The 25403-nt window shown below is 38.6% G+C and overlaps 1 protein-coding gene across 2 annotated transcripts; it reads left to right on the forward strand.

Moving 5' to 3' along the window:
- LOC18779149 lies at positions 296-3217 on the forward strand. 2 transcript variants are annotated; one of them, XM_020562111.1, is made up of 3 exons: positions 296-522; positions 1895-2535; positions 2739-3217. In XM_020562111.1, the coding sequence occupies exons 2-3, from the start codon at positions 1941-1943 to the stop codon at positions 2861-2863; spliced, it is 720 nt and encodes a 239-aa protein (XP_020417700.1). In that variant the 5' UTR covers positions 296-522; positions 1895-1940; the 3' UTR covers positions 2864-3217. The 2 variants fall into 2 exon arrangements, with proteins under 2 accessions (XP_020417700.1, XP_007211936.1); XM_007211874.2 differs by having other exon boundaries at positions 297-522; positions 1852-2535.

The raw sequence follows: 25403 nt of genomic DNA on the forward strand, positions 1-25403 counted from the left end.
AAAAGCAGAGAGAAATTCTCCAAGAGAGAAAAATCAGTGAGCCACATATATTGTAAACACTAAAGTTGTAGCCCTATTATTTTACATAGTGGAAAAGTTACTGCTGTTGCTCTCCGAGGACGTAGGCATAGCCGAACCTCGTTAAATACTGTGTCTCATCTACTTTACGTGCAGTTCAATCTTCTCGTATAATCCCGTTATTTTATAACATCTCCCTATATATTACTAAGAAATTTTAAAATAAAAAAGAACAAAGAAAAAAAACAGGTGGTCAAGTAATTTCCCGAGTCAGCTCAGCCATAAGAAATTGTCTCCCTAACCTTTATCCCGTTTGGACCCAAAAACTACAAAACCAAAAGAAACCAAACCACCCCGTTCTCTCTCTGTCTCTCTTTTTCTCTTTCCTCTTCTCTCTCTAACCAAACCCTAAACACGAAGACTTTCTTTTCTCTTTCTGAAATTTCAAACTCGCAATCCGATGTTCTAATCCGACAAATCTCTGCGTTGATCCAGTTTACATAGGTGCGTTTTTTTCCCCCTTCTTTTATCTTTCCTTGATTTTGTTTAGTTTAATAATTTTTTTTCTTGTTTAGTGTGGGGAAATTGTAGAGCTGTTTGATTAGGTATGCTATTTTGATTTAGCGGATATGTTGTTATTCGTACTTCTTTCTTTGTTCTTTTTTAATTGATTGTTCTCTTCTTTTATTATATCCGGCAATTTTTCTTTCTCCATTCTTTTTTTGTTCTACGTTCAGGAAAGGAAGAGTAAATAGAAATATAAATTGGAAAGGTGAGATACGCAGCTATTGGTTTTGGAAGCCGTTGTTTTCTAGGTTTTTTCTTGTTTTGTTTTGTTTTTATTTTTTCTCCCAAAATCTTCCAGAAATCAAACATGGGTTTTTATCTTTATGTATGTAATATCCTGCATGCTTAAAGCATTATGGAATTTGGGTTTTTATTTCTGAATTGTTGATGAATATTAGGTGGTCGTATGCAATTATTGTTTCATATCCTAATTCCTAGCTTCTATTTTAAGAATAGAGTTGGAATGCTTAATCTTTTCATCCATTTGTACGAGTAATACATATGCGGAACGGTTTTGTGACCTGTGCTAATGCTATGACAAGAAGCAACAGTTTTATGAGTGAGAAATCTTTTCCCATGGTTAGAAAGAACATGGTGACAATGTGGTTGAGCTCTTTAATAGTCATCATTTTGGTTGAATGGATTAGAATTTTTACAGAGGAGTATTAGAAACTGTTAATGGTATTATTGGGTTTGGAAGATATTTGGTTTTACAGTAGAGATTTATTCTTTTTGTACGTGATCACTATGCTTTTAAATTTTGTTTTGTTCTAGATGGTGTATCCTTGCAAGTTGTACAATGATCTAAAATTTACTGCCATCTGAGGACTCTTTCCACTATTTTCTCCTTCATTGATTGAATTTTTTTTTCCATGGCTTTATTCATGGGTGTATGCATCAAAGTTTTCTACTTAGTTCATCTTCTCTTTTGGGATTTTAAGGCATGACTATTCCATTATGACTTCTTGTGACTTATCCTACTCAATTGGCCTAGTTTAATGATTTTTTTTTCGTTTCGCTATACGGGCTCGAAATGGCTCAAAATCCTTGCCGTTCTGTTTATATTTTCCCTCACTTTCTATTGAAGCAATTTATTCTTGTTTTGATTGTTTTTCTGCTTCATTGATAGACTTTTGCCCCTACATATTCTACTTCTTATTGTAGATGTTTTATAGGTTGATTATGAATTTGGGTTATAGTCATTCCATTTATGTTTAGGCAAAAAGTCCTGAAATGGTTCAGTATGCTTGAATTGTGTTTGTGTAGAGACAATCCAGATGTATGGGTTTATTGTTACAGTGCTCTGCAGATTGATTGACAGCTCCAATTGAACATATGCTGCAAAGGTGACCAAAATGAACTTTGGGTTTCTTGGTAATATCCCTTGGTTTAGGGCCCAATCAAACAATGATTTGGAACCAGCTCTACCAACAACTTCCCTTCTTGAACAACCTCAGCAGAAGGGTAGTTTTGGTATCAAGTTGTTGGGTTGGCCCCTTCTGTCCTTTGTTCCTTGGGTGTCAGTGAATTCTAAAGATAAGATTCGAACTCCATCCACTATTAACCGCGGTTTGAGAAGGCGTGCACAACCTCGTGGGGTGTTTGAGAATGGTGATTTCAATAACTTTTTGCGCTTTAGGCCATATGTTTCTAGGGTCCCATGGCATACTGGCGTAAGAGGTTTTCTTTCTCAGCTATTCCCAAGATATGGGCATTATTGTGGGCCAAATTGGTCAAGTGGGAAGGATGGAGGATCTCCTCTTTGGGACAAGCGGCCAATTGATTGGTTGGACTTTTGTTGCTACTGTCATGACATAGGTTATGACAGTCATGATCAGGCTGATTTGCTGAAGGCTGATTTAGCTTTTCTGGAGTGCCTTGAGAGGCCAAATATGGCTACCAAAGGGGACGCTAGCATTGCTCACCTTTATAAGACAATGTGCATCACAGGTGTGAATAGCATTAACACTTCAAAATTTCATATTTTGCATGGTATATATTTCTCATAAATTAAATTTTATATGGAAACTGCAACTGGTACTTTTGTAGTGTTTTACTTCTCGAGTTGGTTGGTGGAGGTCCTGTTCTTTTTAGTGTTGATGAAAATTGTTCCCTGGTATTTATTCTGATTGTCGTGCCAACATGAATGGCAGGTCTCAGGAATTTACTTATCCCTTACAGAACTCACCTTTTGAAACTGCAAGCAGGACAACCCTTGATTCAATTTGGATGGCTAAGCAATGTAAGATGGAGAGGTTGGAATTTTCAGAAAACTTAAAAAGGATCATGAGCTTTGGGAAGTAGTAACCTACAATACTCAACTAGTGCCCATTGCAACAGATGCCCCCTTTCAAATTTTTGATCTCTACTAAAGCTTTTCTGTGCCAGGGGGAAAATAGCAATGTTGAGTGTTATTAGGCTTTTATGTATATAATTTTTTTAATTGAGACTGTCGGCTTTTGTATAATGCATTAGCATTCTTTTTAGTTACCCCAGCTTTTCCAATTGGCTGGTGTTATTATCTGTAAGTAAGTAATGAACAAGCTTTTCCTTCTTTTATCTTTAGTAAGATGACTAGGGTTCGTGCCTCTTTGGTATTTGATTAGTTTTGTGAAAGTGACGTTCTTTGACAGTTTTGTGTGTCCACCTGTTTGTTACAAGGAGGGATTTCTGATTTTTTGTGAAAATTCCTGCCAGCAATAGCAGTTTGGAGAAGCAGGGGCGAATGTGCTTTTTATTTCTGCGTTCCTGAGAATCAGTTTGGAACCTGTGAGAGCATCAATGAATTTTTACCAAGTATCCAACGTGCCCCTATTTATTGACAATTTTCACAAAATGTCCTCTTTTTATGTGTGCACTTCCTTCTTCTCTACTTTCTTCTTCCACTTGCTGGGCTTCTTTCATTTCTTGTCACTCTTTCTTCAGTCATTGGTCATGGTTTTATTTTTGTCGGCCAACAGTCATTGTTCTTGTTGTTTGGTTTAATTCTTCCATTTTCTCGGAATCGCATGAGCCATGTAATTTAGTCTAGGTTTTGTTTCTTATAGTTTTTCATTTTGTATTCTTCCCCTTTTGCTTTAATTTCTAGGGTTTAATTTGATTTCCATTGTTGTTCAGTTCCATCTTCATCTTCACTGGAGGTAAAGAAAATTGTCTTTATTTTATTATATTTCTTTTTCTGGTTATTTTTTAAATTTCTATGTGTGCTTTTTCTTTGCTCTCCTGGACGAATTCGTTTATTTTGTGATTATTTAATGAATTTATATTTTTATTTCATAGTTCTGTTACAATTCTAATTTTCTTTTATAGTTTCTTTTTCGCCATTGTAATTTTCTTTTACAATTTTTTCGATATTGAAGACTCTTTTTGGAAGACAAAAACAACTTACAACACAATTCCTCTCTAAGGAACCCAAGATTCTGACAATCACACAAGACTTTGAAAGAGATAGAAAAAGGTAATTGTAAATTAGAAAACCAAATAGAAGGATTATCTAGAATATGTCCATGATTTGCCAAGGAGTCTATCACCATATTTTTACTTCATGAAAGATATGCCGAATATTGAAATCTCTCCAGTTACAATCCAAAACAAAAGTAAAAGAAAATTACGATGGTAATAAATTATAAAATAAATGAAAAGGTATCTTGCACTTGCGAAAGCAAACCCAAGAATCTTAACAACAAATATTCAAATTCGTACGTGTTTTTTTTTTTGGTTCTAAAGACTGAAAAATAAGCCAAAACCAAATTAATAAAATTAATCCATCAAGAAGTAATCCCTGATTGTATGGATAATTGATATAACCTTGAAGTCAAAGGGAGATTCTTTTTGGAAACTTTGCCCAATTGAAGGGAGATGAAGCACAATTTCTAACCTTTGCCCACATGGGTCACATGGGTAGAACCACTATGTGGGCTCCGGTGGGTTGTAGCTCAGTTATAAAAAAAATCAAATTTATATAAGTCAGTATCTTAACTTAAAAATAAATAAAAATACACAATTTCATATAGTGGTAACACCAATATGCATGGTCAGAGGTTTTTCATGTTTGTATATGGTATCAAAGGCTGTCCCAACACCAATAACCCATAATAAGGATAAAGTCCTTAGCTCTAACTCTCCAATTATATATTTTTTCATTGATTTGTCTCCAAAAGATAACCTTTTTGTCTAAATGAAATTCTTCCTTTCATGAATAATATGGCTCTAATTCCATTTTTTTTTTCTTGTGTTTATAACTAGTGTGGTTTATACTAATGTATACTTCTATTTATATAAAGCCTACATAAATTGTAAGTTAAAAAAAAATGATAATTGGATTTTAAGCTAATAACTTTAGCTAGCCCACCTGCTGATAAATTAATGGTTCCCGTCCTTGTATGGATAAAGGTTAAAAGGCTCAACCCACTGAGTTACACCATACTGGCTTACTAATTAATCCATCAAAAAGCTAACACTGGGTTGTTTGGATAACTAATACAACCTTGAAGTCAACACAAGCCCATATTTGTTTTTCTAAATCACATGCACTAAAATTAAAATGATCAACACTCATATGTGGAAAAAATGTTAGGCACCAAGTAGCAATGAACTCAAAGAAAAAAAAACATATAATCATCCCAAAAAAGAAAATAACTCTTTGCAAATATTCCCTAGTAAACATCCACAAAAGCATAGGGAGAATTTGAAAGGATTTACATAGTAAGATTAATATTAGGGCAAAAGATCCGAAGTGAAAAAGTGGGAAAATCCAAATATAGAAGGCAAAAAGAAGAAAAAGAAATTAGAACCTCCAAAGTTGAGGGAGGATGGGAGAGAGGAGAAACAAAAAGTGAAAATAAAAATAAAAATTGAAATGGTTATCAAACGAACCATGATTGTATGATCATGCGAAGTGCCTCCAAATTGATTATATGGTGTTGAAATTGGTATGTTTATTTAAAAATATATATAATTCAATAATTGCCTTAAATTACATTTATTAATAGGAGTTATTTTCTATTAATATGGCTGATTTTCTCAACTGATGCATCTAATGTCTTTAAAGCCCACTAACGTCTCTTTTGTGGTATATCATATATATACATCTGCTATAGTTAGGAGAGAAACAGACACAGACCATAGTTGCTGCCTTCTTTCTCTTCATATCTTTCTCATTTTTACTAAACTAAGCTTTCTGAGCAACATAGAAAGGTGTTTGTATTCGGGTCCTTCCTCAGTACAAAGAATAACCTAGACAGAGGAGATTCTGGGGCTGTTTTATCCTGGGGACGTAGTAGCCTTTTCTGAACTGCTTGCACAAATTGTGCAGAGCCGCGAAATGTCTTAAAGAGAGCGACTTAGTACGCAACTCATTCCAAGAATCGTTCACAGCTTCACAACGAATTTTTCCGGGTAACATTGTTCTTTTAATTTTCTCTACTTCAACAATTTTAAGACGATTCATCTGCCATGGAAGCTGTAAACAATTCAATCACCCCTGACCTAAACAAACCTTCCAAATTTGAGGGTCTTCATTTTAAACGATGGAGGCAAAAGATGTTGTTTTACCTTACAACGAAAAAATTAGCTTTTGTCTGCACATCTGTTAAACCATATGCCTTTGATAATCCCACTCCTGAACAAACTTGGGCCTTGCAGACATGGACTGAAAATGATTTCTTGTGCAAGAACTATATTTTGAATGGTTTATCTAATGATCTTTATGATTATTATTCTTCTTATGATACTGCTAAAGAATTGTGGGATGCGCTTCAGAAAAAATATGATACAAAAGAATCTGGTGCAAAGAAATTTGCTGTCAGTCGCTATTTGAAGTTTTAAATGGTGGATGAAAACTCAGTAGAAGCACAACCTCATGAACTACAGAAAATTGCACATGAAATTATTATTGAAGTCATAAATTTAGATGAACAATTTCAGGTGGCTGTTATCATTGATAAGCTGCCTCCCAGCTAGAAAGATTTCAAGAATGCTCTGCGTCACAAGACCAAAGAATTTTCCTTGGAAAGCTTGATTACTCGTTGTTGATGCCTAAATTTGGTTCAACAGAAGATAACCTCTTCGAGATCGAGGTCGGGCAATTCTTCTGGACTAGGTCAGCGTGACCAACCAAGTTGTCCTCCAGAACCTGTAAAACAAGATAGCTTCAGTGGGTGACACCGGTGTGGTGCCGGCCAAGGACCCTCCGATGCTTAAGTTAGTCGAGTGTTTGAGAGTAAAATTGCACAATAGGTTCTAGTGCTTAGAATTGCATACCTTTCACGGAGGATGGTCTTAGCCTCTAATATCATCCCAGACGACCTAATCCTTCTCGAAGTGGAACTCTAGAGCAAACTAGCTCTCCTCGAACTAGCACTCTGGTACAACCTAACCCTCCTCGGACTAGGACTCCATTTAGATGGGAGTCTTAGTGATCCCTAAACATCCCAACTTATTTAGGACTAGAATTCCTTTAAGTGAACACCACATAAATCAACCTCATACACACTTGGCCTGAGCTTATGGACCAATGGGCCCACAAGCCCACACGAGTTAGGGCGTAAAAATATATGGCGACCAAGGTCAAGCCCAGCCAGACCACTAACACCGTGGTCTGGCCCAGCTCGACCACTAATACCGTGCTCTGGCCTAGCTCGACCACTATCACCGTGGTCTTGCCCAACTAGACCACTAACACCGTGCTCTGGCCCAACTCGACCACTAACATTGTGCTCTAGCCTAGCTCGGCCTAGAGGTATTTTACCTCACAAACAGAAATCCCCCAAGTCCCCAGACAAGAGAGTTTTGTGTGGGGAGTTGCACTTTGATAATTTGGCCATGTGTAAATCTACTAATGGTATAGATGCCACGTATCATGATGGTATTAAAGAAGGAAGCTCAATTGAGGTCGACGAGTCCCTAGGTCGAACCTTTGCCAACTTAAGGCTAAGCTCGTCATATCATGAGGTCAGATCTACACCAACATGAGGCTGAGCTTGGCAATTTGCGGTTGGTTTTCTTGCCAACTTGACCATGAGCTTGGTGATTTGAGGTCGGTTCTTTGCCAACCTGACCATGAGCTTGGCGAGTTGAGGTCGGTCCTTTGCCAACCTGACCATGAGCCTGGCATGACGAGGTGGGTTCTTTGCCAACCTAACCATGAGCTTGGCATGGCGAGGTGGGTTCTTCGCCAACCTGACCATGAACTTGGCTAGTTGAGGTCGGCTCCTTGCCAACCTGACCATGAGCTTAGCATGACGAGGTGGGTTCATCGCCAACTTGACCATGAGCTTGGCATAGCGAGGTGGGCTCTTCACCAACCTAACCATGACCTTGGCGAGTTGAGGTCGGCTCTTTGTTAACCTGACCATGAGCTTGGCATGACAAGGTGGGTTCTTTGCCAACTTGACCACGAGCTTGGTGAGCTAAGGTTGGCTCTTTGCCAACCTGAGCATGATCTCGAAAAAGGTTGAGCTCGGAGCTTTCGTCTATCGAAGCTTGATAAAAGTATAGCTCGGACCTTTCGTCGATCCAAGCTTGGCCAAAAATTGAGCTTAGACCTTTCGTCTGTATGTCCATATGAGCTTTTGTAAAAATTGCAACTCAAACCTTTAGTTCATTTGAGCTTGGCAAAAATTGAGCTTAGACCTTTTGTCTATGTGAGCTCGATAAAAGATATAGCTTGGACTCTTTGTCCGAAGCTTGATAAAAAATGTAACTCAGACCTTTCGTCCATCAGAGCTTGATAAAAACTATAGCTATGACCTTTTGTGCATATGAGCTTGGCCAAAATTGAGCTTAGATCTTTCGTCTATGTGAGCTTGATAAAGAATATAGCTCGGACCTTTCGTCCATATGAGCTTTTGTAAAAATTGCAGCTCGAACCTTTCGTTCATTTGAGCTTGGCAAAAATTGAGCTTAGACCTTTCGTCTATATGAGCTCGATAAAAGATATAGCTTGGACTCTTTGTCCGAAGCTTGATAAAAAATGTAACTCAGACCTTTCGTCCATCAGAGCTTGATAAAAACTATAGCTATGACCTTTCGTCCATATGAGCTTGGCCAAAATTGAGCTTAGATCTTTCGTCTATGTGAGCTTGATAAAGAATATAGCTCGGACCTTTCGTCCATATGAGCTTTTGTAAAAATTGCAGCTCGAACCTTTAGTTCATTTGAGCTTGGCAAAAATTGAGCTTAGACCTTTCGTCTATGTGAGCTCGATAAAAGATATAGCTTGGACTCTTTGTTCGAAGCTTGATAAAAAAATGTAACTCAGACCTTTCGTCTATCAGAGCTTGATAAAAACTATAGCTATGACCTTTCGTCCATATGAGCTTGGCCAAAATTGAGCTTAGATCTTTCGTCTATGTGAGCTCAATAAAAAAAAATAGCTCGGACCTTTCGTCCATATGAGCTTGGGACAAATTGGGCTTAGACCTTTTGTCTATATGAGCTCGATAAAAGATGTAGCTCGGACTCTTCGTCCGGAGCTTGATAAAAAATGTAGCTCGACCTTTCGTCCATCAGAGCTTGATAAAAACTATAGCTCGGACCTTTCATCCATCTGAGCTTGGCCAAAATTGAGCTTAGACCTTTTGTCTATGTGAGCTCAATAAAAAATATAGCTCAGACCTTTCGTCCATATGAGCTTGATAAAAAATTGCAGCTCAGACCTTTCATCCATATGAGCTTGGGACAAATTGGGCTTAGACCTTTTGTCTATATGAGCTCGATAAAAGATGTAGCTCGAACTCTTTGTCCAGAGCTTGATAAAAAATGTAGCTCGGACCTTTCGTCCATTAGAGCTTGATAAAAACTATAGCTCGGACCTTTCGTCCATCTGAGCTTGGCCAAAATTGAGCTTAGACCTTTTGTCTATGTGAGCTCGATAAAAAAGAAAATAGCTCAGACCTTTCGTCCACATGAGCTTGATAAAAATTGCAGGTCGGACCTTTCGTCCATCTAAGCTCGGCAAATCTATGGAGCTTGAATATTCCTTCCTGACTTGAATGTGGTGCTTTGAGTTCCCTTGTTAAGGCTTAGAGAGACGATATGTTGGAAAAGAAATCCAAATTTTATTCACTACTAGAAGATTGAAGACAAACCAAGAACGAGTTCAAATGGTGGCTGACTAAGTTGAAACACTAAAAAACTACCTCATGAACTATCCTAACAGGATAGTTCCACACCGAATGAAAAGAAACAAAAACGAAAAATCTAAATCTCAAATTGATGATTTAACTCTGATAGCATGTAGTTGATGATGAAGTCACTAGAAATACTTCTTTAAATGCCCGACATTCCAAGAATGAGGCAAACTTGCTCCCTTGAGATCCCTTAGTCGATAGGTGCCAGGGCGTGCAATATCAATGACACGGTAAGGCCCTTTCCAGGCCGATCCCAAGCTTCCATCTGCAGGTTTGTGAGTAGCAAGCATGACCTTGCGGAGTACTAGGTCACCAACTTAGGAAGCTCGGTGTTTGACACGAGAGTTGTAGTAGTGAATTACATGTTATTGGTATGAGGCATTGCGTGGCTGAGCCAATTCACGTTGTTTATCTACTAAGTCCCTTCCTGGCATTGCTTGTTTTTTACTTGTACGTTCTCGTGGGTCGATCTTGACCCCTCTGTCTATCCCATCTCGCTCGATGATGTACATCTCCATCTTTTCCTTCCCTTTCTGCTTGGACGCCACGGCGTAACACTCCCTGGCTTTTTGTTAATCACCTTTCACATATCCCACACCAGCTTTGGTTGGGAACTTCATCAAGAGCATGTGGCTGTCAATAAAGGCTCAGAGATAGCATAAGGCTGGCTGACAAGAAAGGCTCAGAGCATGTGGCTTTTTCAAGACCTATTCTATGACTGATGACAAGAAAGTGTTGTTGGGTGATTCTCAAGCAACAATTGTTGCTGGAACTGGGGAAGTAGAATTAAAGTTTACTTCGTGAAAGACTGTCATCCTCAAAGATGTTCTGCACACTCCAGAAATAAGGAAGAATTTGGTCTTAGGTTATCTTCTTAACAAGGCTAGGTTTACTCAAATAATTGGAGCAGACTTGTATACACTTACAAAAAATGATATGTTTGTTGGTAAGGGCTATGTTACTGATGGGATATTCAAATTGAATGTTGATGCTAATAAAAGTTCTTCTGCTTATATGTTGTGTTCTTTTAATACTTGGCATGTTAGACTTTGTCATGTTAAAAAAAGGCTTGTTAAAAATATGAGTAAATTAGGATTTATTCCTGATATGTCGCTGAATGATTTTGAGAAGTGTGAATTTTGTAGTCAAGCAAAAATTACCAAAATCCCACATAAATCTGTCAGTAGAGTATCTGAACCACTTGATCTAATTCATTTTGACATTTGCAAATTTGATGGAGTGTTAACTAGAAATGGGAAATGATACGTTATCACTTTTATTGATGATTGCTCTAATTATTCTTTTGTTCATCTCATGAAAAATAAAAGTGAAGCAATTGACATGTTTAAGATTTTCAAAACTAAAATTGAAAATCAATTTAATAGTTAAATTAAGAGCTTTCGCAGTGACATAGGTCAAGAATATGAATCTGGTGTTTTTGTTGATTTGTATAAATCTCTTGGTATTATTGATGAAACAACCGCCCCTTATTCTCCTGAAATGAATGGTAAAGCTAAAAGAAAAAAATAGAACACTGGCTGAATTAACTGTTGATTTTTACTTAGTTCAGGAGCTGCTTCTTTTTGGTGGAGGGAGATTCTACTCACTATTTGTTATGTGCTAAATAGAATTCCCAACTCTAAAACTAAAATTTCCCCTTACAAAATTTTGAAAAAAATAAACCTAATGTATTGTATTTTAGAACTTGGAGTTGTTTGGCTTACGTGTGTATCCCTGACTCAAAAAGATCAAAATTGGCCAGTAGAGCATATGAATGTGTTTTTCTTGGGTATACTGTTAATAGTAAGGCCTATAGATTTTATAATTTAAAGAACCATATTGTAATTGAATCTAATGATGCTGAATTTTTTTGAAGATAAATTTCCTTTTAAATTGAGAAATAGTGGGGGTTCAACATATAGTAATCTATCTCTATCAACCTAGAGGTATATAGCTTTCTGAACCTAATGTAGAACCAAGGAAGAGTAAAAGAGCACGAACTGCAAAGGGCTTTGGATATGATTTTCATATATTTACCTTAGAGTAGGATCCCACAACTCTCCAAGAAGCTTTGTCTTCTTTGGATGCAGATTTATGGCAGGAAGTTATAAATGATGAAATGGACTCCTTGGAGTCCAATAAAACATGGCACCTTGTAGATCTTCCACCTGGTTGTAAGTGGATTCTTAAAAAGAAATTAAAACATGATGGTTCAATTGAAAAATATAAGGCTCGTCTTGTAGCCAAGGGTTATATGCAAAGGGAAAATGGGGACTTCTTTGATACTTATTCACCTGTCACTAGGATAACTTCTATTCGTGTAACATTTGCTTTAGCTGCTATTCATGATCTTGTTGTGCACCAAATGGATGTTAAAACAACATTCTTGAATGGTGATTTAGAGGAAGAAATTTACATGGACCAACCTGAGGGTTTTATTGTTCCTGGAAAAGAAAATAAAGTTTGTAAATTAGACAAATATCTTTATGGTTTGAAACAGGCACCTAAGCAATGACATGCAAAATTTGATAGTATAGTCATCTCAAATGGATTTCAAATAAATGAAAATGACAAATGTATTTATTTTAAGCATGAGAATAATGTTTGCACTGTTATATGTCTCTATGTAGATGACTTACTTATTTTTGGCTCTAATATTCATGCTGTGAATAGTGTCAAATCTTTGTTATGTGCGAACTTTGATATGAAAGATTTAGGTGATGCTAATGTGATACTTGGAATTAAGATAACTAGGTCTGAAAAAGGATTCTCTTTGGATCAATCTCATTACATTGAAAAAATCCTTAAGAAGTATAATTACTTTGACTGTAAACCAACATGTACTCCTTATGATCCTAGTGTAAATTTGTTTAAGAAAATTGGTGACAATGTTAGACAAACTGAGTATGCGAGCATCATTGGTAGCCTTCGATATGCTACTGATTGCACTAGGCCTGATATAACTTATGTCGTAGGAGTACTATGTAGGTTTACAAGTGGACCTAGTTTGGAGCATTGGTATGCTATTGAGAGGGTCATGCGGTACCTTAAAAGGACTATGAACCTTGGATTACACTATGAGAAGTTTCCCGCTATCCTAGAAAGATATAGTGATGCTGATTGGAATACCCTGTCAAATGATTCAAAGGCTAGTAGTGGATATATATTTAATATTGTTGGTGGTGCAGTTTCATGGAAGTGTAAGAAACAGACTATTCTGGCTCAATCCATAATGGAGTCAGAGATGATAGCCCTAGCAATGGCTAGTGAGGAAGCAAGTTGGTTGAGAAACCTACTCTCAGATACCCCCTTGTAGGATACCTAGGGTAATTTATCCCTCATTATTTGCCACGAGAATGCCCACCTGACAAACTCAGAAGGAATTCAAGGTATTCTCTCCTAAATCTATTAATACCAAAACACCAACACCAAAACAATATAAAATATCATTTCACATTAAACATTGTTTTATCGTCAAATACATCAATCACAGCAATGTATATTTATTATATATATTTATGTGGTTATTCACGAATGAATTTCCACCACACATCCACAACATATGTTATATGGTTCAACACCAAAATCTCCAATAAAAAGAATCAATTTAAAACAAAATAGGTTTCACTTACCTCATGAACCGTTGACGAACAAGTTCATGTGCTTTAAATCAATTAAAACATTTTATAAAATCAGAAACAGCATGTTAATTATAGCCATTAACATTATCCAAGGTCACGTTATAATAAATAATAATTCGTAATTTTACTCACGATTAGGATGGTTTTACTCACCTCTCATCCAAGCTGCGCTCTTTATCAACTCAACAAAACAATACTCACAATTCTCAACGAGCAACTTCGGCTCCAACAAAACCTAAGCAAGTATGAAACTCAACTTAGAATCCAAAACTTCAATAATGATTGAGCTCCCAACTCAACTCAACTATCGTGCACTTGCATGTAAACCGAGGCACAAATTGTTCTAGACGAACCTCCTCTGTGACTCACTAAAGTCACCGACGACTTCAAAAATCAACCTCGGGACCACAACCACAGATTTCAAATCTAATCCCACCAATGGCCGACTCTATATAATCCCAACGTCATCCTGCATCAATTTGGGCCCGATCCAACGGTCAGATCATTCTAGATCGCATGATCGAATGACGATTGCTAGCGTTAACTTTGAAACACAGCCACTTAAGATCAGGAAGTCCGATCACCAATCCGTCTGCATCTACAAACTCCTCACAACACCATCTACAACAAATATAAAATCAAACATGATCCAACGGTCCAATCATTTTCAATATAACTGTCCATATTTGTGAGGCTTCGATTGTTGATCAAACGACAGAATCTCGCAATTTCAAGCACACGAACGTGCTCAGGACTACGAGGACTATAAACTATCTTCACAACTCAATCACAGCACGACCGCCACAAGCGTGGTGGTTCGGGTACTATTTCGGCAATGGAAAAATCTTAGAATCGTCAGTCCAAAACTACACTTCCTTAAAGAACTCGACGAGATAAACAACCTTAAAACTTGAGAAAATACTTGAATCAATGCGGAAGGAGATCAAAACCACGATTGAAGTTTCGAATTCGAATCCGAAGCTTCACGGAGTTGCTGGGCTTTACACGGTGGTTGAAAGCGTCAATTGATCCCAAAAATGGAACGGCACAACCAAGAGCTTTCCAACAGTACCAAGATTGCCACCTACCATTGCAGGAAAAGTCGGGTCAGGTCGAATCCTCCAGCCAGGTCGCGATTCAGGTTGGGGTTTCTGATTCAGGTGGCCTGCTGTGCAATTATCTGATTTTTTTTGCACTGTAGTCCCCTATAAATAGTAACCCAAGAATAGCACCGTACAATGCACACTATTCATTGTTTTGCCCTCCAATTAAATTTCAAAACTTCGAAATTTAATTTATTCTTCGTTATAACTCCGATCCAAGAACCTTTTGCGCCCACATGTTCGTGAGATTAAGCTTCATTTTTCTAGTCCAAAATTATAATTTTGGACAAACTACAAAAAACCCCCCAAACTATAGGGTCATCTTCAAGTTAATACCCAATTTTATGGACATTTACGAGTACATACTCAACATCACAGAAACCCTACAAATAGCCCCCTCCGTTAGCCAAATCATTAGTGAATCTGTTAAATATTGATGTGGCAAATGTGAGACCCAATTTTTGATGATGTGGACTTCCTTATAGGCAAAATATATAATAAACAATTCTCAATTATTTAGAAATAATTTTAATAATTTAAAATTGTTAAACTTCAAAAAGAAAAGAAAAATGAAAAATTCAATACTAGAGCCCTCTACTCCTAGCCCCATCGTATACCAGAGCCCTAGCCACCTCCCTTCTCTCTCTCTCTCTCTCTCTCTCTCTCTCTCTCTCTGAATGTCTCTGTCTCTCTCCATCTCTATGTGGGATCTGCGACAAACATGGAGCCAATAGATCTAGACCCCCTCGTTTCGATGGTGAGATCGGCGATTCGAGGAGATCTACACGTCGCTCAGTTTTCGAGGTCAACGACGGCCTAACCACCTTGGTTTTGTAGATCGAAGGTTCACCGGGGGGTTGGGTTCGCAACGACGTCGGCATTTGGGTGTGATGAGAAATCTATCGGCGTTATAAATTTTTATTTTTTTTCTGGAGATTAAGGATTATTAGATCAATTTTTTCCTTTAAAAAAATTCAATCTTTAAATTTTATGGGTTTTGGCTATGTGAATTGTGTTATATTTGGCAGATGAAATGGTGATGGGTTGTTGTAATTGATGTTTTAAGTTTGGTTCCAAATCTGGGTTTGCAAATATGAGGGCAGAAGAAATGGTGATGGGTTGTTGCTGCCACCATTGTTGTGAGCTTGCTCGAGCAGAATGTTGGGTCTGCCAATGCCATCTCTAAGACTACCGCCACTGCCATTGATGACGTCTCTGTTGGCAAAGGTGTTCTTATTGTTGTGCATCCAAACCTTGAGAACCACTTTGTCCACATTAATCTCATTGCAAAACTCATGCACAATCTCCTCGTCCCGCTTCTACATCTTTCACCCAACCCTGTTTGCAATTTGGTACATCTTGTCCTTATGGTCCTGGCTGAACTTGGTCATGAACCGCTTCCTTGCGTTTGGGTTCGGCGAAACAATTGGGGGGTTGAGGACTATGAATCTATGATTGTTATTAGAACTGCCTAGATTTGGGGGTTGAGGACTACGATTGTTATTAAGCTCAGCGAAATAATTGGGAGGAGATGACTTTGATTTATTTATTTATTTATATAATTCTATTTTTATTATTTAAAAAATAAAATTGTTTATTATATATTTTGCCCACATGGAGTCCACATCATCAAAAATTGGGTCTTACATTTGCCATGTTAGCGTTTAACAGATTCACTAACGGTTTGGCTAACAGAGAGGGTAGGGTTTTCGTGACGTTGGGTATGTACTCGTAAATGTCCTTAAAATTAGGTATGAACTTGAAAATGACCCTATAGTTTGGGGGGTTTTATGTAGTTTGTCCTATAATTTTCTCTCTTCAATTTCTTGAACATCCTTTGAAAAATCATAAAAAAGGTATTTTTGTCCAAATTGAGATTAAACACTCTTAAATCCAATATTCTCACACCAAGTCAACTTCAAAATTTACCCATAATAACCACACAACTTAATATGATTTTTTTCACAAAAATAATAAAACAAAATATTATTTTTGAGGTCATTACATTCTACCCTTCTAAAAGGAATTTCATCCTGAAATTCAGCCCATCTCCTCCTCAAAGAGATGAGGATACTTCTTCCTCATTTCAGACTCCAATTCTCGAGAAACATCACCCTTCTCATGGTGACTCCATAACACTTTGACCAAATCTACTTGAGTTGTCCTAAGCTGTTTAGTCATCCTGTCCAAGATGCGTAGAGGTGTTTCTACATGAGTTACATCTTCATTGACTTCAATTGTACCGTAATTAATTATGTGTGAAGCATCCTTAACATACTTCCTTAACATTGACACGTGAAACACATTATGGACACCTGACAAATGCCAACCGATATGCCAACTCACCAACCTTATCTAGAATTACAAAAGGTCCAACAAATCTGGGAGATAACTTTCTTCTTACCAAATCTTATCATTCCCTTCATTGGTGAAACTCTCAAAAACACATGGTCACCAACTTCAAATTCCACACTCCACCGTTTCTTATATGCATAACTCTTTTGATGGCTTTATGTTGTGCGAATTCTATCTTTGATGATAGAAACCATCTCCGTAGTCTCTTGAACTACATCGGTACCCATTACTTTATTATCACCTACCTCAGCCTAATAGACAGGTGATCTACATGGCCTTCCATAAAATTCTTCATACGGTGCCATACCAGACAGGACCCAACCCGGATTTCCTTGAAAACCGGGACGAATCCCGTTTTAATTCCGACATCACCCCAATGCCGGGCCCACTTACTAAAGACCGAGACTTTCTACCAAAAATTTTGGCAGAGTCTCCCCTGTAAATTGAACATTTCCCAAAATTCAACCTGTTCAAAAATTCACAGTTTAATAACCCAACTGGCAGCATGCTTTAAAGCGAATAAACAGTTTACAACAAAGGCCTTTGGCCTCATAAATCAAACCCTACTACGGGCAATAACAGAGCATATCTAAGGAAATCAATTACAACAAGAACGAAGTTCAAAGGGAATTAAATGAAGAAAGGAAGAATCCTATGAAGGCTCAAGACTCGTAAGCACACGATCCGGCTCTACTGCGGAGCTCAATCAACTACTGACTGGGGGGCGCAAAACAGAAAAGTGTGAGTGGACAAAAATAAAGTTCAGTTCAGTGTAAACCAATATAATATAACCCCACCGATTATAAAACCATGCTAGAAATTCAAATGCATCCCAAAACCATCATAATTAAGTATATACATAGCAAGTTAAAACAACACCAGATGCCAAGTCTGAAATTCATAAAGAACACTTTACAAACCCACCATTCAAATATTATAAGTCCCAAAACTAAACTCTCGAAAGCGTAACCATTGGCACGACCAACAAGGAAGTATCCTCACCGAAAAACAAGAACGAATGAAATAGTCATATATATATACATATAAATATATAATATAAGAGATATATATATAATATAAATATGACAATCACCTAGTTGTACCAGGGAAACAATCCAACCGGGGGATTGTTTGACTAGTCACCATGGCAGAGTCCTCATGAAGAGTCCTCAATTCACCATGTGACTAGGGAATGAGCCGTCCAATTGGGGGACTAACTCTCAGCTAGCACGTACAGCCAAGACCCTCAAAACTATACGCCTGTGACCAATCCTACGTGCGCGGACTACCTAATCAAGGGTCTACAACAACATCTTGTCAAGGAAGCCCCAGGTTCCGATATTTCCAAGTATCTCAAGTTTCCATATCCAAGTTCCAAATCCGGGGGAGGTACATAGGGTAGTGTTTATAGCACTCCAAACTGACATTCTATACTCACAACTGTCCAACATCTCACATCAACAACCCAAGTACCCCACACATAGCCAAAACATATATAGAAATTCTCAAAATCCATATATACATACTCAAGATACTCAAATATGTCAAAACCCAAAATATATTGCCAATGCATCAATAAAAATATCAATTTCAACAATTGAATAAATAATATATCCAATATACCATTTAAAACATTATGCATAATATTTCCCATCATAAAACCATGCATAAGATTTGAAAACAAAGTCCACTCACAGGTAGTCCCACACTGCTTGACCCTGAGAGGGTCCCTCTTACAGCGTATGCGTGGTCAGAGTACCTATTTCAGAATACGAATACGAGATTAATACAAAGCGTTTCGAATGAGAACTTTGAATTAAAATCCTAGTTTCCCAGGTTTCTAGTGAGTGTACGAGGAATGAGATGTTCTAAGGTCCAACTACCCAATTCGGGTCAACCGGGCCCACAGGACCCATGACCTCCGTTTTACAATCCGAAAGTCCTAAAGGTTTCACAGGGTCTAGGATACATGTCCTGCAAGTTTGGTCTGAAACGGACAGTTAGATCACTCACGATCGGACGGTTATCGCAAAATCTCAAACCTTAAGTTATTGAATCGGAACATCCGGGGCTCCGATTCATGATCCGTGAAATCCTACACGTTCCTAGGAATGTCTAGGGTAACATATATTGGAATGGAGTCGATCCAACTGTCCGAACATGTCGAACTCGGATAACTCCTAATATGTCAGATTCGTTCGGAGTTCGAACGTCAACCAAATTGGAATCTGAAAGCACCTACGCGCTCGTGAAAACCAGCAGATCACATTGGGATAAAAAATGCACCTTTGCTACAGTGCCCACATGCCTCCACATGCGCGGGCAGCGCGTGGGTGTCCAAAGCGATAACACTTCACCGAAAAATCTCAACTTCATGGCTCAAGACTCCTATCCTAGGTATAACACTCTATTTGGAGTCACTTTTGTTCTTGGGCCTACCCCAAAAAGTGACCGTAAGTGGCCGGAATTGTGATCCCAAAACTACCGAACCCTAAATCCAAAATTAACTCTTTTACGCTATAAATTTATCAAATCCTACCCAACCATCAGCTAGAGCATAGAAAATAGGTAGAAATCCATACCTTACTCGTCAAATTTGGTGGAGAATTGAGAAAGAACGAGAGGTTTGAAGTTTTAAGAAAAACTGGCCCATTTTCTCGATTTTTCTTACGGCTGGTGGGGCTGACGGTGGCGGAGACTGGGTGGGATTAGAAAAGGAGGAGGTGACGGTTCGAACAAGACCGGTCTAGAGGCCGGTCGTTGAGGGTGGCTGCGACGATGGTCTTGGGGGGTGGCGGCTGCGAGAGAAAAAAAACGAAGGGGAGGGGGAACTCACGCGGGGAAAAAGAGAGAGAGAGAGAGAGAGAGAGAGAAATCTGATTTTAATAAAAACCCATTTTGAAATATTTACGGTTTTACCATTGGCGATGTTTTGATCGTAACTTCTTCGTTACAACTCCGAATCGAGTCCACTACGTGTCTACAGACGCATCTCAGTACGATCTACCCAAAAAGTACCACTTGTTGCCCTAAAATCTCTCAGGATAAGAAAATGACCAAAATACCCCTACCCCAAGGGTAATTTCGTAAATTCATATTTAATTAAGTTGAATAATTTAAATAGGAAATTTAATTTGGAGTCGGGGTGTTACAATACCGATATTAGAGTGATAACTGTTATTGTAGGCAAATTCTATCAAAGCCAAATGTTCATCCCAACCTCCCTTGAAATCCAAGACACATGCTCGAAGCATACCCTTCATCACTTGATTCACCCTTTCAATTTGACCATCAGTTTGAGGGTGAAAGGCTGTGCTCGTATCCTATCTAGTTCCCATGGCCTTTTGGAAACTACTCCAAAACTTAGAAGTGAAACGAGCATCCCTATCCGAGACAATGGACACAAGAATCCCATGCAGTTTCACCATCTCACGAATGTAGAGCTTACCCAGCGTGTCCACTTTATACTTCATAGATACAGGCAGAAAATATGCAGATTTTGTCAATCAGTCCATAATAACCCAAATTGCATCGTGACCCTGCTTAGTCTTAGGCAATCCCACCATGAAATCCATAGCAATGTTTTTCCATTTTCAAATAGGGATAGATAAAGGTTTCAACAACCCTGATGGTCGCTGATGTTTTGCCTTCACTTTTTGAGAAGTTAGACACTTAATCACATACTCTCCCACCTCTTTTTTTCATAGCAATCCACCAGAATTGTCTCCTAATATCCTTGTACACCTTAGTACTTCCTGGATGAACTGTATATTTAGAACGATGAGCCTCATCCAAAATCTCTCTCTTAAGATTCTTAGATTCAGGCACACACAACTTCCCTCAGTATCTCAAACCACCATCATTCTCAATTGTCCACTCAGAAGGACCTATAAAAGTTAGTTTAATTGCTAACTCAACCATTTTAGCTGCATTCCCACATCCTGAGCTTGCTCCTGAATCACCTTGCTAATCAAATTAGGTTGAACTGTCATACTTCCCATAAAAACATCTCCTCCATCCGCGGTTAGTATTAGGTCCACCTCTGATGCAATTTCCACCATTCACCACTCATGTGCCATTACAGATGCAACTACTCCTCTAGGCTTGCGACCCAATGCATCTGCAACAACATTGGCTTTCCCTTGATGATATTCCAATGTGAAATCATAATCCTTTATGAGTTCCATCCATCTACTTTGCCTCATGTTCAGCTCCTTTTGAGAGAGAAGATACTTTAAACTCTTATGGTCTGGAAAGAGTTCAAACTTCTCATCAGACAAATAATGCCTTCAAACTTTCAAGCCAAACACCACTGCAGCTAATTCAAAATCATGTGTAGGGTAGTTTCTCTTATGAACCTTTAGCTGTCTAGATGCATATGCAACCACTTTATCATTCTGCATCAACACACATCCCTAACCCTGATGAGATGCATCACTATAAATCACCAATCCCCCTCCTGCTGAGCGAATTGTCAACACTGGAGCACTAGTCAATTTCTTCTTCAGTTCATTGAAGACTTTCTTGCAATCCTCATTCCAAATGAACTGCACATCCTTCCTTGTCAACGTGGACAAAGGTGCAGCAATACTTGAGAAACCATGAATAAACCTCCGATAATAACCACCCAAACCCAGGAAACTGCGAATCTCAGTCACAGTAGTAGGCTGTTTCCACTCCATAACTGCTTCCACTTTAGAAGGATCCATGGATACCCTGTCCTCGGAAACCACATGACCGAGAAATTTTACTTTATCCTTCCAAAAATCACACTTTTCATACTTGGCATACAACTGATTCCTTCTTAGTGTTTCCAACACAATCTCAAGATGCCCATCATGATCTTCATCATTCTTTGAGTAGATCAAGATATCATCCACAAACACCACTACAAAATCATCCAAATAAGGATTGAATATTCTGTTCATCAAATCCATAAACACAGCAGGTGCATTAGTCAACCAAAAGGCATGACAACAAACTCATAATGTCCATACCTGGTTCAAAATGATGTTTTAGGAATATCTTCCTCCCTCACCCTAACTTGGTGATATCCTAACCTCAAACCAATCTTTGAGAACACAGTTGCCCCCTTCAACTGATCAAACAAATCTTCAATCCTTGGCAACAAATACTTATTTTTAATTGTTACCTTGTTTAACATTCTGTAATCCACACATAACCTCAGTGTGTGATCCTTTTTCGTCACAAATAGGACAGGTGTGCCATTAAACCATCAATTTGAAGCTTAACTTCTTTCAACTCGGTAGGTGTGATTCTATATGGAGCCTTTGATATTGGTGACGTTCTCAGAACCAACTCAATAGTAAACTCCACTACCCTCCTTAGAGGTAAATCAGAGATATCTTGGAAAACATCCTGATAAAAAGATACTTTAGGAACATCTTCCAATGCTAAACCTCGTTCTACTCTTTCCACAAGACCTATACCGAACCACCGCTTGTCCATGAGTATGAAATGACACTAACATTCCATGATAATCAATTATAGCATGATTACACTATAACAAGTCCACACCAAGTATCATAACATACATGTTATTATCTAGAACAATCAAATCAGCAAGGAACTCCTTATTACCAATCAACAATGGGCAAGACTACCAAATTTAGCTTCACAAAATTACCCAAAGGTGACTCAACAATTAAAGGCACTCCAAACAATTCAAGAGTTAATCCCAAAGCATTCACAAAAAATTGAGAGATAAAAGAATATGATGCACAAGTATCAAATAAAACTCTCACAAGATTATGAAAAAGAGTTATTGTACCTTCCACACCAGTGTTCCTCTGCGTTTGACCCACGACAAATGACAAGACCCAATCCAAATTCCGCTTTGGAATCCGAGCCAGACCCTGTGCGTGTCCTACACCTGGCAAATGTCGGGCACAAATGACCTATTTGCCCTTCTACACAAAACATGATAAAATAACAAGGTTGACTTCTACCGAAAAACCGACAGAGTTTCCCTTGTAACTGGCTCAATACCAAAATATTTTCACCTGCCAAACAAGTATATATATACAACCAACTGCCAGCATACGTATATATACATTCCAACAGTTCAAGTGTCAATCTAGGGCAAAACATCAGAGCGACTACTAAGAATTTACAAAGGAGTGAATCCTTTTACAAAACAAAATCCTACATCAAAGAAAGGCGCGGAAGATGGAAAGTGGCCCGGTGGTGGATTCATGTGCACGTCTACTGCCTGGGGGCGCAAAACAACAAAAAGGGTGAGTGGACCCAAAAACAAAGTTTAGAAAATAACATATGAACATACTAACCCCACTGTAAAAACAGTTATACAAACTAGCTTATTTTCTTTATTTCTGAAATCAATGCATGTATATAACTATACATTTGAAAACAGTTGAAAACTATCACCTAGGTGTACCCCTATTTCCGTCAAATCCTTATATCCGTCAATTCCTTGCATCACCATGGGTGACACATACTCACAGGTCTCAGTGACACGAAGTCAATCTGAGACGTAACTCGCAGGATGCAGGGGACCGTAGTTCACCTGATCCGCATTACTCGCTCCACACGAGTTCGAGTATTAAGGAACTCGTGGGGTAACTGTCAAGCATGGTGACTAAACTGAAGGCAACAAATATAATCCGAAGGCAACATTTAATATCTAGGTACAAGGTGGTTGAAGAAAATATAAAGTTTCTGAAGCAAAACTGTTGAATAATTAACTTTCTGTAACCTTTAAAATTCTGCTGCCATATATATGAGAATTAACGAGAATATCTTTTCCTATATGCTTTAAAGGAAATTTCACTCGGCAGCATGCAACATAAAATATTTTACAGAATAAAACAGCTGATAACTGAAACTGAACTGCTTAAATTCATTTATTAAAACAAAGAGTCCACTCAATGATAGTCCGAGCTCGCTGGACCTCTCGAAGGTCCCTCCTGCGGGTCAACTGGTGCCCGGGTGCCTGATTCAATGACCATAATATTCTATTAATACAATATAGTATTAAATTAAAAACCCTACCCCCGGCTCCTAAAAGTACGTGCGTCAATTTAAAGTTATCTCTATGCCCATAAAAGCTTTCCTTCCACGTGGGATAGTTTAGCGGTATCTTGGGACTCAAATAGCGCTAAAGTCCAAAAAGTCAATCCGGGACCCCATGGGTCCATGACCTCACAATATGATCCGAAAGCCGCTAGAAGGTCCAATATATCTAGGACACATGTCCCGAGGGTATTGGTGTCGATCGGACGGTCGGATTGATCACGATCGTGTAATCGCATAATTTCTAAACCCTAGCCCTAGGGTTCGCGATTTCGGAGTATCCAGGACTCCATTCACAATCCGTCGAATCCTACACATTTTTGAAATTATCTAGAGTAACATATCTAAAATTGATTTCGATCCAACGGCTCAACAGTATTGAACCCGATAATCGCACAATATGAAAAATCCGTTCGAGGCTCAAACGGTATCCAAATTGAGATTTGCGAATTCCTATGCGCTCGTGACGACCTAAGGATCGTATCAAGACACAGTGTCACTGCACCACCCTCGCCCACGCGCCGGCAGCGCTGGGTGTCCAAAGCGATTACGCATCGCCGGAAAATCTCAAAACCAAGGCTCCAAACTCCTACCCTAGGTATAACACCATATTTGGAACCATTTTTGTTCTTGGACCTACCCCAAAAACTGACCGGAAGTGGCCGAACACGGAGGCCAAAAACCAGCCGAATTCCAAATTACAAACTGAGCTAGCTACAGTCAAAATCGATGCAAACCTACCCAACCATCAGCTAGAGCATGGAAAATAGGTAGAAATCCATACCCTACTCGACAAATTTGGAGGAGAATTGAAGGAGAACGAACGGGTTAAAGTTTTGACAAAACCGGCGGAAATTCTGCCGTTTCCAACGACTGGCGAGCGGCTCTCGGCAGGAGTGAGCTGAGGCGTGACGGCGGGGTCGGGCCGGTCAGGTTGGTGCCGGTGTTGTGGCTTGTGGTGGCCAGTGGTGGCGGTTCTGGAATTTGGAGGGCGCGACGGACGGGAGAAACAAAAACAGAGAGGGAGGAGAGCGCGGGGAGAGAGAGAGAGAGAGAGAGAGAGAGAGCTGAGGTATTGTACTAAAAATCTGATTTTTCCTAATTACCATTTTGCCCCTCATGATATTTTAATCGTATTTTCTTCGTTAAAACTCCGATTCGAGCTCACTTCATGTCTATGAACTCATTTCGTAGTACTCTACGCAACGGCGTATGTGGAATTGTCAAATTCCTTTTCGGTCAAAAAGTCAAATTTTCATTAATAAATTATTCCAAGGGCAAAATTGTCTTTCCTCATAATAAATTACTAATTAAATATGAATTTTAGGTTTGGGTCATTACAACAAAGACTCTAACATTTCCTTGTTTTTGTTGTTGTCTCTATTTGTTTTCAGTCTTGTAGTTCTTATCAATGTGTCCTGGCTGGCCACAAGTGTAGCATTTATGTACCTTACGTTTGGTACAGTTTGTTGACAGACACTACTAAACAGAATCGCTTTTGCAAGGGCATTTTGTCTTTGAAAAAGCCTTTTGCC

This window comes from Prunus persica, chromosome G4 (genome assembly GCF_000346465.2).
Source record: "Prunus persica cultivar Lovell chromosome G4, Prunus_persica_NCBIv2, whole genome shotgun sequence".
NCBI classification, from domain to species: Eukaryota; Viridiplantae; Streptophyta; class Magnoliopsida; order Rosales; family Rosaceae; genus Prunus; species Prunus persica.